At 35.5% G+C, this 14,889-nt stretch overlaps 1 protein-coding gene across 1 annotated transcript in view; it reads right to left on the reverse strand.

Annotated features, from left to right (window-relative positions):
• LOC131079062 (CASP-like protein 5B1) overlaps positions 1-8,938 on the reverse strand; it is a 44,208-nt gene extending 35,270 nt beyond the window's left edge. Inside the window, exon 1 of the mRNA XM_058016949.2 lies at positions 8,488-8,938. Within this exon, the coding sequence (XP_057872932.1) occupies positions 8,488-8,702 (215 nt within the window). The 5' untranslated portion in view covers positions 8,703-8,938. The remainder of the gene's footprint in view (positions 1-8,487) is intronic.
• Positions 8,939-14,889: the final 5,951 nt, after the last annotated feature.

The raw sequence follows: 14,889 nt of genomic DNA on the forward strand, positions 1-14,889 counted from the left end.
TGTTCATGTGTATAATCCATGTCTTACATGTATATGATTCAAGCCTTACGTATGTTCATGTGTACACTTTATGCTTTATGCCTCCTGCGTATTCGTGTATTGCATCATATAAATTCTTCATGCCTTACATATGTCTATGCTGTTATGGATATGCTTGTATCTCATGCATATTTATATGCTTGCTTCATGTACAATGTGTCTTCAACATGAATACTTCATGGGTATTTTGTATGTGTACCCCTCTCGAGTATGTATCTTATATGCATGTCGCATACTTTATGCTTATTTATTTGTTTGACCCATGTATGTCATGTTTTCAGCATGCTGAATTCATGTGTGTGCCTTCCTTGAATATGTTTAGCTATCCCATGAGCATGTTTCGTAAGTACTCATAAATGTTTTAGGAGCTATACTCTTACATCCCATCTAAAATGAGGTGTATGTTTCAGATTGCTACGGTCCATTCTGCAAACATGAGTCCCACGCTCATAATAACACGAGAAGGATAACCTAGGAATTATTGAAACATGTTGATACTATGAAACCTATAGGAAGGAAGAATGTGTGAACTATGAAGTAATAGTATAAGACCTTGATAGGTATGGTAAGTTGCCTATAAATTGTCATAAAAGGAGAAAGGAAACATGTTAGCCATTCAATATATTCCTGATACATTTAATCTCAGTCTACCACCTAAGTTACCAATACGTTAATACCAAACCATAACAATCTATTTGTATACAAACTGTACGGCAAAAAGAGGTGATGCTAGATTTCTATGATTAGTGTCTCACTTCTGCTTGGTAACTACGGTGTTAGTGAAATTCACACCATCAACTGAAATTTCTCATTGCCTAATCACTCTCCAATGTAAGGGTTCAAGATACATATTCTAATTATTAACGTCAAGTATAGCTAATTAATACAACCTTTATAGGGTTTTTGAGAGATTTATCTCACCATTTGTCTTAACTATTGATTTAGACATAACTTGTAAAGCAAGATATATATGTATCCCTCTCATGAACAATATTTAATAATAGAGTCAAACCATCATTTGGGGTTTCCTCAAAATCAATTCTGCAGTCATAAGTGGTACTTAACTCTTTGTACCAAAATCTCTTCCATTCTCTAGACAACACTTATCATTTCACAAGCTGCTTATCACTCATTGTGAAACATCACTAAAATCATATTCAAAAATTGTATAGAGCATGACTGAACATGGTCATTAGTCATGATATCAAGTATGAATAATTATGTTAGGGTATGACTACCATACAAACAATGAGATTTAGTGAACTAATCCCTAAAGGTCTCCATTCTATAAGGCATAGTCAGCATGATCATTTCACAATTAAGTTCATAGATTTGTGTCATGCTACTAATCCTCATCTTAATATATATGAAGCTCATCCCTTGCTTTGTCTTGAAGAGATATCCATAGGAATAGCCAAAATTATTCTTAAGATCACAATTGATGAGAGGAAACTTGTCTGAAGATTACAAATCTCTAAGAGTTAGTTTGGGGATCCTCACATGAAAAGATTTAGCTAAAATGATCATTGCTTGAGAACAAGCAATCTTGGGTGGGGCGGACTGTAATGTCCCCACTTTGAAATAGAATTTAATAATGAATAATAATAATAATAAAATTAAATTATTGAAAACTAAATTAAAATTTAATTAAGTTAATGAATGGTTAAAAGACATAAGATGAAAAGTTGTGACTCCCTCAAACATGAGATATAAAAGGGACAAGAGAACCTCATTTAAGAAGGAAATAATTTGGGGAATCGGAAGTGCGGATCTGATTTAAATAAGAAGCACAGATCTGATTATAAAAGGTTGTATCCCTTTTAAAGGGCAGAAATAGTGAAGAGTTGCACTCTTTCAAAGGGTGCTAATGGTGAAAGGATGTGTCTCTTGCCAAAGGGCGTACATGATGAAGAGGTGTGACCTCTCACTCGCATTGAGAGATATAAAGGAAAGGAATCAAAGCATTTAGTGGATGACCATCAATCAAAACAGATCAGAACAGCTATTAAGTTATAGGCAGTAACATCCTTGTTCTTAGTGGCAGCCTCCAACTAGGATTTCGAACATAATCCAGGAGGAGAACAATCAGACCAAGGCAAGTAAGAGTTGGAACATAAATCCAAGAGCAGAACGGACAGATCAAGGCAACACATCATAGAACCATCAAACTATTTTAGCAATACTTCCCATTGGATCAAAGGGAAGTGCAATGATAAGAGAGGGACGTCTCTCTTTCTAATAATGTGTCTCCCTCAAACAAAGAGACACAGCCAATCAAGAGTTTAAGAGGGGCCATCAGGTGCCAAGGAGAAGACACGGAAAAGATAAGGAGAATTTGCAGAGGGCCAAAAAACATGGTCTGCAAGAAGAATAATATTCCAGCCACTATGTCACGGTAACATCTTTCTGAATTTCTATTTGCAATGGTGAAAAAATAGGGTTTCCACCCAAAAAAAGGATGAAAACATTTTGTGGCTTAGGGACCATTACATTCAAAAGAGGCTTGCATCCAATAGATTTAGTCACAGACCAGCAAAGATAAGGACCGAAAATACTAATTGGATTCAAGGGGTGGATTTGTTTGCCCTCTCTTGTAAGTTGAATTGCTAAAATTAGGGTAAAGTGCTGAAAATGAAGGTAAAAACATGGAAATAGTGAGATACAGTCGTCGGATTGAGGTATGCACTTGGATTTGAGAAATATAAGCAGATTCTGATCCAACCCCCGAAAAAGATCCAAAAATGTCGGGACCATACCGAAATTTGCCCTGGTCCTCTGAACTTTTGCACACCAAAAGGGGTTGATTCGTCTTTGCAAATAATTCTGATTCTGAAGATCGCGGCTCCATACCTGTTTCTTGCACACAAAAAGGAAGGGAAATAGATTGGGAATAGGGGCTTGCCTAAGTCAAACCCCGGTTTTGGAATTAACCATGAAATAGAGATAAAAGACAATTGAATTGTTGTAATTGAAGATTCTCCTTTTGAGGGAGATGCTGAATAATGACTAAAAACCAAATGATATACCTCCTTGTGAAGTTTGTCTTCACACGGGATTAGGGTTTCATGAAGTCTTTGACAAAATAGGATGTGAATGTCCACTTCAATGCTTGAATCTTGACTTTGTTGTTGCTCCAAGGCTTGAAGGAAGACTGATTACTTTCTCAATTGCCTGAATGCTTGAATGAATGCTTGAATGCTCGATGTCGAATTGAATTTCATTTATGTGGATGCCCAAATGAGAGGGCAAAAATCTTCTTTTATACTTGCCCAACAAAAAACTTGCTAATTTTCCGACATCAGCCGACATGGAGCTGGATTTCCCACTCAAATTTGAAATAGCAAAAAGGGTTTTAAAAGGGGCCCAATTAGGGAGGACCAAAACATGAAGCCCTAGTCATAATCAGGACTAGGGCATGGCACTCTAGTCCTACACCAATTTAGGGCTAGGACAAGGTGCCCAATTGGTGCAAAAATAAAAAATGTAGTCATACTTGAGTGATATGAGCAGAATCAGGTCCCAGTCAAGCCTAGGGGCGCAAACGCTAAGGTAGGGACTCAAATGCGGTCAAAATTGTACAGGGGTGCAATTTTAGGACGCTACATTTAGCCCCCACTTTAGCGGGAGTATGAAATCAATCATACTTTCGATAAAAACAAGGGTTCGCATTGAAAAACTTTCACCAAGTCACCAAGTAGGCAAGATACACCAAGCCCCCAGTGGACTTTAGGATCTTACAACTTTTATGACAAGATAAAAGGGACATCATGAGAGAAAGAGAAAGAGAGAATCATGACTACAAACTAGTAAGGTTCTCTTACTATGAGTCATGAAAAGAAAAATACCAAAATTACGAAGCAAAAGACTAAGTTCGCTAAGTAACTTAAGTATCAAGATATGCAAGAGAGAGAGATCATTGAGCGGAGTGTATGCCCCCATGTTAAAGCGATTGTGTACACCTTATCGGGAGCAATTGTTTTAAGTAGGATACACCCAAAAAGACAAGCACGTTATCACAATAATATGCCACCAAGAAAGGACAAATTAAAGGATAATGATCACAAGACAAAAAACACAGGGTGGTCTTGCTTAACTCTGGGGTCAATATGTTTTTTATGATAAAGAATGTATATATATATATATATATATATATATATATATATGTATTTATATATATATATGTATGTATGTATATATATATATGTATGTATGTATATATATATATATATATATATATATATAGAATTGTCCTCGTCCCCCAAAGAAAGCAAAACCACCATGGAAAAAGGGCACATGCGTCTTTTGAGTCAACATGGGAGGGACCAAAAGAGATCTCAACATTTTGCATCATCCTCGAGTAGACAACACTAGGGACAACAAATAGAAGAATTGAGAGACAAATAGAAGAAGGTCACAAACAAGCAAGAGAGGAGAGAGAGAGAGAGAGAATCTACGACATGAATGATAAATAAATTAGATTGAATGGTGGAATTTGTTGAATGTATTCAAGTAGAATCCGTTTTGTCCATACCACTAGCTTCTTGCTGATTGTAAGTGCACCTTGTGTGGTCAACAGGAATGATATGAGCCTAACTTCGAATCGTTCTACATTCATTGCTTCTGCATTAACTTGAATGATGATTAGTGTTTGATGGTATTGATTCAAACATCTTTGAATCATCCTTAGAAGATTGCACTGAGCTTGTGTCAAATTGTTTAGTTTGATGGTGAGACCTCGCTCAGTAGGATTCCATCTAATCATTCACTCATCTTCCTACAATCTTAGGATTAGAATAGACTCTCTCAACCCCTTAGTTTTTGCCATTTTTTTCAAACTCTAGCTAGTTTAGGATCAAAAGCATCACCATATTGTAACATCAGATGATCTAAGTTCCAGCGAATCAAGCATTCGGGCATTCAAATGTAAGTCCCCTTGTGATACCAACAATCACATCAACCAACAGAGCTTATCCACACGTAGTGACCCTACATTCATGAACCTTGGAGTCTTCACAGGTGATCCTTAAGCTAATCTTCAGCATTTGAGAGATTTTGTTCAAGAGAGGATAAGATACTTAAGGTATTTTATTCTGTGTTCGTATGTGCCTGAAAAACACATCAACAATAAGTTATACAGTTTTGCTGCAATCCTAATCTACCCCTTTTATTTATTGCAATTCAGTTGCAGTTGCAGTTCCAGTTGAGTGAAACTTTCAGCTTTATATTTTGATTTAATTATTTATTTTTCAAATTTGTCATTGCAGTTTCACCGAGACCAGCCATTGGGGAGAAAATACATAAAAGATTTAAAATTTCAAAAATGTTAGGAATTGTAACATCAAATAATTATGAGGTTATAAAGTGTCTAATAATTATGTCATAATTCAAATGATGGTGGCATGCCACTGTAGTGATCATGTAAACAGTAATAAATCTTCAAACGGTTCTGCGTTGCCTCATTGTGGTACCCTTTCTAGTATACACTTGGAAGCTTTCTTCCATCGTTTCTAAAGGTGTAGTTAAGACCTTTCTGGAAATGTGATGTTGGGGGCAGAAAAAGACAAGAAAATGAAAAATTAGACTTGAAGTATGACAAAAGACAGAAACTAGCTTTGACAGCAGTGACAAACAGGCAACAATGACAAGGAATGGTATAGGAGAGTTGTTTAGCCCTAAAGGTATAGTGGTGGATAATCAATAACCCAGCAGTACCTGCATATACTAAGCATTCATAGAACAGAATAATTGTACATCATAACACGAATGACATATGATAATAATCAGACCAGAAAGTTATATCTTTATTCCAATGTCTCCAATGGTTCCTACGTGATCCCCTGCCGAGGTTCCAACTAAACACTATATAGACCCGATGGTTGGCCAAGTTGCCAACCGTCACCAACTCCCAACTACCCGACGGGAACCTCTCGGCAATAGCAAAACATAAACACACATAACACACTTATAATTATTATTCGTACTAACATACGTTTTTACCCCTAACAAGAGTGAATGCTAAGCACAAGTGAGTAGTTACATGACTAGATGACAGAGCCAAAGGCAAACAAATTTTCTACTTTAAAGTTCGTAGTCATACGGCATCTCCAACAATTCGACATGTAGTCCAATTTACATGCACATTCAGTCCCTTTACAGATTTCTGCAAGAAGATTCAAACAATTGAAACCCTAATAGAATGTACCCAGATTTATCTGTATTTTTTAGATGGCTCTTCGAAAGATTAAATAATTAATTTAGAGGCTATGCACCTGCTGACAGGTTTCTGAGCATAGAGAACATTAACTCTTGTCTGTGGCCAATATTTCCTTAACTATACTCTGGCTAATATGATATCTTTGTAGTTTGTACTTAATTTTTCTGGCATCGTTCCTGCCTCATTATTTTATTATACATTTATGTCATCCTATCTAATTGCAATGTTCCCTCTTTTCTTCACTTCAAATGAATTCTAGGCATGTTTTTTCCAATAACAGATTAAACAATGAGAAATATAGACCGCTTCCAAATACCTCAAATATCTGAGTTGAAACTTAAATGACAGAGACAAAATATAATAGACATTAAGTTTCCACAATCCATGAAATAATAATCAGCTGCTTCCGGATTAGATTGTATGTGAGTTTTTGCATCAACGTTTCGGATCACACTCCGTGATCCGGAAGCAGCTGATTATTAGGGACAAAATATGTTACAAAGGTTCCATACAACAACCTTCTAGATGGAAATAGACAAACCACACTGTGGACAACACATCAATTCAGTCAGATTTACAAAAACATATAGAGATTAAAACATGTTTCAGAAGAATCAGTCCAAGTCCTCTTCTGGTGAAAACATGTTGAAAAGAAATAAATGGATAACATATATGCCCTATGTAGAGAAATTTGCAACTGTTAGGATTTTAAGTTTTTAATTTATTTTCTGAAGTAAAAAATGCCATAGTCTACCAGTCTCATTGTTGCATTGATCGCATAGCATGTATTGACTCCATGCATTAGACTCACAAATATTTAGGGCTATATTCATTGTTGTAAACATTACTGCCTACCTTGCTTGTACTTAGAAACTGACAGAGACCAAAATGTTGTGTTTAAGAAGTTGGAAGTTGGAACCATCTCAATGGATCTGCATCCTTGTTAAAATGATTGCAGGTTAATAGAGTTTCAAGTTTAAGAATATACAGAAGAAAAGACCACGACATCAAATGTGACAATCTATATTAAACTTTAAACCTAAGCTTGACAATTGATGATAATTGTAAATTTGTAACAGCACATCTCTCCCTACAAAGTTCTAAATAGAGGCAATAGATTGCAAACAGAAAAGAACTGCCCATTCACATCAGGGTATAACATATTGCCAACCCCAAAAGAGGAAGCCAAATTCTTTCATAGGGGCAAGTAAATTTTAAGTGCTGGAAAGATTTTTTAACTATATGATAGTTGGGAAATTTTTCTATTTCATAAGATAAGAAATACAGATATGATTTCTTATATTCAATTGAAAAAGGCGTAAAATCTACTATTACTTCATTTTAGTTTTTTCCAGTTCAGTGAACTTTAGGTAAATTTTCTACAAAAAAGTTCGCAGGAAAAAGTGTGAAATGGAGAATCTAGACATTGGAAAAATAGAAAAATGAGAGGGAAGGCTTAATTTTATTTTTGAAGGTTCTACGCATCTGATTACAAAAGGAGTCAACTATCAAAAGTAGTTGTGATGATCATTGTCATCTTCCAGTGGCAAGCCACAAGGCAGACGATTGGCATAACGACGACCTCGTTCCAAACCCCATCGGATGGTGCCTGCGTTAAAGTAGCAGTGTTAATGCAGTCCAACAGATAACAAGTCTCACTGTAAGTTGCAGGCAAATGTTTGTGGGATAAAAAACTGTCCGACACAGCTTCTACGACTAGAGGTATTCTAAGTTTAATGTTGGATTCCTCCTTGTTTAGTTTTCGGTGAGGGAAGTTTCATAATTCACCTGTAAATAAATTATAAAAATCAATACAGAACAGTTGATCACTCTAAGAAATCCATTAAAAAACTAGCCCTCTTGTACATGCAAGGAAGGTTTATATCTAGGCAATTAAACAAACCCACTTCATGTCCGAGTCAAAGAACCTAAATCCAAAAATGCAATATGTGCATAACTGAAACAGCTTGCAGATTTCTATATAGCCCTCTTTTCAGGCTAGGAACAGGACATTTTATTTTCCTTTTGTTCCATTATCAAATTGGCTATGACACAAGGTCCTACGGCTCATCTGTTGATATCATCTAACTTTTAAAACTAACCCAATTTTAAACAACCATGAAAAAAACAAGGTATCACAAAATCAAACATGTGCAATGAGCATTTTAGCAATTAAAACTGTACCCAAAAATGAGAATGTAAAAAACAGGAGGACCCAGATGAGAAAAATGCACCAGAAAGCTGTGTAATTGACAAATTCAGCACCAGTGACCATAACTACAATTGAAGCTGCAGCAAATAGAAACTGTCCCATACGAAGAACAAGGCCTCCAAGTGTCCCTGGAGTCCCAGGCAAATCCTTCATATTCAACAACGTGATAGGACCTTCTTCTAAATCAGCAGCATGGTGGTCTCCAACAGGGTGTACTGTTGGGTGGCTTAAGTCCATCAATTACACCCCTCCACCAAATGTTGGTATTGTTAATTTTCTTCTTCTTCTTCTTCGGTCTCTAACGCAATCATCGGTTATTATTTTAACAAGAATCGATTGCATTGATCTGTAAGCACCCTGCCACGATGAAAAAGTGGTTGTTCAAACTGTTTGGAAGTCTGCATAAAGGAAAAGGACGTCTCCAAAAGGAAAAGAAAATCCAACTCCAAACAACAGTATTGGATGAAAATAAAAGGCGTCAACAGGACGAATGATGTCTTTGTTTAAAGTAAAAGATTCTGTTCATCTTTTTTTTATTGATTTTCTTCTTTCCAGACACAAACATTCTTTAAACTCATTCGTTTGTCCCAAGTCCAACCAATAAATTACTTTTTAAAAATTTAACATCATCTTCTCTCTTTTTAGATTGTGAACGTCCGGAATACGTGTATTTGTTGTTTAATTATTTGAGCTAGATAAAACTTCAGTGAAAGCATTTAGTTTCATTCTCACATAAAAAATAATTTAAGAGATATTTAGGTAAGGAAAATGACTTTCCTTGTATTTAATTCTGGTTAATCTAATGAAGTAATCTTCTACAAAAATCCCACCTAATTCAATAAGATATATATAAGATTTTATTTTTCATATTATTATTTATATGGGAATGAATATATGTTTTTTTTTATTATTATTATATAACGAGATATTTTATAAGTTATTATAGAAAATTGATGTATTGCATTCAAAATCTTGATGGCTTTAACTATTTGGATATGTATTGTATTCTAGTATTTAACAATGTACAATGGCTAGACAATGTGAACGTAAATGAAACAATCATCATGTTTATTCTTCCCAAAGCTTTTGATCCTCGTGATGAGTGCTTCAATAAAGAACCATATAAGAATTCTCAACACCTAATACTCATTGTAGACACCTAAAAATGTCTCATCACTAACACACTAATTATTTGTTTTATTAATTAAATAATTATTTAATTATTTAATTAATCTAATGTTTTGTTCTTCTGAACTAATTTAATCATCATTACTAATTATTCAATTTCTTTCTAATCATTTAACCTCCTCTTCTTTATATTAATTAAATAATTTTATTATTTAATTAATTTTGATTTAATACCTTTAATTAAATAATCTTTGCTATTTAATTAGATTCATTTTATAATAATTAAATAATTTCTTTAAATTATTTAATTAGTTAATTCATGTTTTTCAAATTCAAATTCCCCAAATTCTAATTTCGGTTAATTTCAATAAATTTGCATTTCATTTCATGATTTTGAAAATCAAAATTCAAGTCAAATGCAAACCAAATTTGAATTCCAAGCTAATTTCCTACAACACGTGTTAAAATCCTAACTAGCACTGACTTCCAGTCTAACTAGCAATCACCTTTTTTTTCTGATTGTGCAATCAATTCAGTCAACTTCCCAATCAAATCAATCATCTCCTCAATTAACTCATCAATCAACTTTTTTGAACAGACACATCTATTCATTTCACTAATCGATATATCTAGTTCATTGATCAATCAATTCAGTCAACTCATCAATCAAATGAGTTCAACTCCCAATCAATTTTGTCTCAACTGATCTCAATCATTGATCGATTTTGTTCTCAAATGCATCTTGACCATTCAATTCCTTTATTTGAAATCTATAAATTGAGTTTCATTCTCCCATTCTCAATAACCATTATCTTTGAAATTACTGTGTCGTTCTTATGCAGAATTCCTAGCACAACACTGAGAGCCAATCAACCACAACAATTGAGAAGAGCAATGGAAGCCATTAATGGAATCAATGAGAGGGTTTTTGGATTAATTTCTATATTTCATTAATTTTTCGTTATTTATTTAATTCTCGTTATGGATTTAGTAATTAGATTTGAGTTTTGGTGGTTAACTCATTTAATCTAGTTAATTTTGTGGAATCTTGTACGGCATTTCACATTAGTACATAGAATTTCACATCAATATATGCAGTATTTTTGCATACGTGTAGTTAGAATTTCGCATTCGTTCAAATCTCGTGTCGCATTCGTCTGTCGAGTGTTTTGCATACATGAAAGGTGAAGGACTGGGTAAGGAGTTTGGTTCATTTTGTTACTTCTCACATCGCCTCTCAAGTCTACAATTTTGTTCTGATTCTAAATTAAAGAAAATTTGCTAAAAAGAATAGGAATTGGATTTGCAATGTTTTTAACCACATGGCTCACAAGTTAAAAATTAAGATTGTAGGATTGTGACAACAAGCAGAGCACAGGTGTCAACAAAGACAATATCAGAGAATATTACGAGCGAACCAATTACTTATTGAACCAGAATTACATATCAATTACTTTCAGTATCAAAGACGTGTCCTAGCCTACATTTAGAAGTATAAGATAATACAGAGGACGCAATTGAGGTTTCAACAATGATCTGTGAAAATTAATCATTTATTTTGCAAATTTTGGTTTGCAGTTCTCGCACAGGAAACGGTTTCGCATTCGTGCAATAGGTGCTTCACATAAGTACGCCTTGTGTTTCACATTCGTTCAGGTATTGTGTTGCATTCATTGAGTTACTATTTTGCATGCATGTCGTCAATGTTTTGCATCCGCCTGGTTATTTTAATTTTGCTTTGTTTTTGTTTAGTCTATGTTTTCAAGGTTTTTCTATGTTACTAAATGTCTGTTACAGCATGTGGCAAAGCAAAAATATAACAGAGATGTCTTGATTAGTCCAAGACTAAACTAAAACCTCAAACTACTAACTTCTTTCATCCAGACTTAGATTAGGAGAGTGTCTTCCTTTTTTTAGAATAAACAATCTTTCAATTGGTGCTTAAAAATTGAAAATTGTCTTTTGTGTTTGGCACACTTGTGCTCATGAGTGGACCTAGGTTGCTAACACACACAATCCTCTCCCCTGGCTTTTATGGTCCTAAGTGCAAGAGAAAAGTGTTAGTGACACACATTTTTATTTTTTTTAGTATTAGAGGACCTACCTCCCGAGAAGCCCATAAGGTCGGTGAGAGAGAATGACCCAAGTGGCATTTCTTTAGCCCGATATATAAATTAATAAGTTAGGTGAAAGCCATGACTGCCTAGTGACGTGTATCTACACCGACAATTCCTTCGAGACAGGCTCTTAATTGAGTCATTGTCGCATGGGTAGACACCAGGTTATACTAAATTTCCCCCACTATGAACCAATTGTTTTAGAAACCAAAAAACCCTCTATTTTGCTGGTGCAAAAGGTCAGACCTTTGAAGTCATCCCACAATCTCGTAGTTCAGAGTAGAGATAACAAATTCCTTTAGACCTGCGGGTCTCTAGTAATTTGAAATTTGGCATGCCCAATAAGTGAGAGCAATGTAAGGTGGAGTCAGTGCTGCCAATATTCTAAGCCATCCACTCTAAATAAGTGCTGCTCAGATTTATTTTTGCAATGGGAATCCAACAAATATTGTCTTTTTCCAACCTAGGAATTTGTACTTGAATGTGTTTTCACTTTGTTCAAAAATCAAACAACCATTATGTATTTTGTGTTTTCAACACAAAAATTCCTACAACAAAGATTTGCAATTCCAACAAGGTCACGAAACAACAATTTGGTCACCAAAAGGCTTCAATAGAGTTCTCAAAATCAAAACTTAGCTCAAACACAAGGTTAACTATGAAAGTCCATGCCATCTCATTTACCTTTTGTGATCATAGAGTCTATTTAGAATCCATAGGTCCTCATAAGTTCCATATCCTTCAGTAGTCCTCATTTGCATTTGCATTGTCTTAGAATCAAGTTTAAGCACTTGCCTAGAAAGTCATTGAAATCAGGAGACCCTCCATTACCAATCAATCTTTGATCAGTCTTCGTGCCCTTAATCATTAGTGGAGTATAGGGTATCATCAACCATACTCTCAATCTGGGTCAAAGCAATCTTCAAAAATATTCTTGCAATGTCGCCACCTTTGTCTTAGGCTTTGCTTTCATTAGCATCTATAGAAGCATCGCAGGATAGCGAGGAAGCCTTTGTTCACTTTTCTTCTTATCCCACAAGGCACTCTGTTGTCCTTTCTTTTGGTGTGGGATAATGAGGAAGCTCGTGTGCTACTTTGTTTGCTTACCCTGTGGGGCCCCTAAGCATCCTCACTTTATTGTGTAGGGGAAAACCAAACTGCTTACTGTTCTTATCCCGCACGGTCATCTTTGCCTCTATCCTTTGCATGCAGGGAAACCTAATCCCTAGTCAGATCCATTATCCCACTAGCCCACAACAACATCTACGTGTTCTTAAAAACCTTGTGAGGAAACAGGGTTTAACCCTTAGAAGAAAACCCCCCAAGACCGATAAGGGGAAATGGGGAAAACTGGCCCGTAAATAACTGAAGACCCTCTAGCTAGTGGAACTTTAAGTGAGTTGACTCAAAAATAGAAGAAAATACTCCTTGTCACTGCTAATATAATGTGTATAACACGTATATTACCCAAGCGCGCATAACATGCATGTTATGCAAAACAATATATTCCCCATATTGGTTATCCTCAGGGAAGGGTTGACACAAAAAGGGTCAACAATGACCAAGACATATATCTTTCCCTCCTACTACAAAATGGTGCCAAGTAACCCCCAAACTTTGATGTGACAACAATCTTGCCAGCGGGGATTATATTAAACCAAAATGTGAATCAAACACCAAACTCATCCCAAACACACACTGCATCCTCAAGCTCTACCTAAGGAACAAATTAGAGCACACAAGCATCATCATCTCAAGCTATTATAGCTTCAACCAAAATTCATATTCTAGCATGGCATCCTCAAATGTAAATGTTGCATCACAAACACATGCCAATATAACTTCACAAACAACATCAAATGTCTCAACACAAAGTCAAGCAAGTGCTTCCCAAATTTCAATTCCAACAAGCTCCTCTCAACCAATGATGTCAGTCTTTGTGGGATCAACCTATAGCAACCAAGGTTTGAATCAAGGTCCCATTAATCCACTTGGTTCAACTCAACCTAATGTCAGCACATTGTTTTCCTACTTTACTGGACCCAATGGGACTCATAGCACGCATATTCACAACCACTCAATGTTTCAACAATCTTCAGTGTACACCAACACTAATCCTTTTGTTGGAAACATGTATACCCCACATGTGCCCTTAACTCAAACATGCATTCTCCTTCAACAAGTCCAAAAACTACAAAGGCAGATGACGAATATGCAATTAAGAAACAAAAAGAAAATTTATACCATGGAGGATGTATCCCTTTGATCAGACAACATATATGCCACCCTTTCCTCCACATTTTGAAACTTTGAAATTTGATAAGTACAGAGGAAAAGGTGACCCAAGAGATCATATTAGGGAATTTTTACGGCTTGCATAGAGGTAGTTGATGAAGATACATATTTAATATGCCTATTCCCTAAAAGTCTTGGTGATCAGGCCTTGGAGTGGTTTTTGCATTTACCACCAAAGATAAGATCCTAAGGTTAATTAGTTGAACAATTCATAATAAATATTTTTCATAAAATAGATAATCCCATGACTCTTATGGATTTATGTGTCACTAGACAAAGGGAAGGTAAAAATTTTGCTTCATTCGTGCAACGTTGGAGATCCCTTACCCGTAGATGTCCCTGCCATGTTCTAGAAAGAGAACAAGTGGATATATTCACATAAAACCTCATTCCCTAGATCAAATACCCATTGCAGATGTAGTGTCTTAGTGCATTCCATCACGTCAATAAAAAGGGTTTGAAATGTGAGAAAGGTCTGATTGAACAAGGAATTTTGAAGAATAGCAAAGAGAATAACTCGACTAATAACACAAGCAATGAAAAAATAAAATTTTGGTCAAAAAAATAAAAATGTGACAATTGATGGGGTTGTTGATGTCCAAGTGGTCAACAAAGCTCAACTAGTGGTTTCACTATAGGGACCTACCAATTTTCTTGCTCCAAACAAAAGTCAGTCTCAAGATAACAATACATTCTCGACAAATGCATTACAAACTAGCAATTCTCGACCCCCAAGGAATAATGTACCAAAACGAAATTATACACCACTTGGGAGCCAATTGAGTCAACATTGAAGAAATTGATATAGGCAAATGTCATAACTCTACCAAAAGTGAAACCATATGAATCGGGTCCTTTTAAACCAACCTGGTGGAATGATGATG

Source organism: Cryptomeria japonica, chromosome 4, assembly GCF_030272615.1.
Source record: "Cryptomeria japonica chromosome 4, Sugi_1.0, whole genome shotgun sequence".
NCBI classification, from domain to species: domain Eukaryota; kingdom Viridiplantae; phylum Streptophyta; class Pinopsida; order Cupressales; family Cupressaceae; genus Cryptomeria; species Cryptomeria japonica.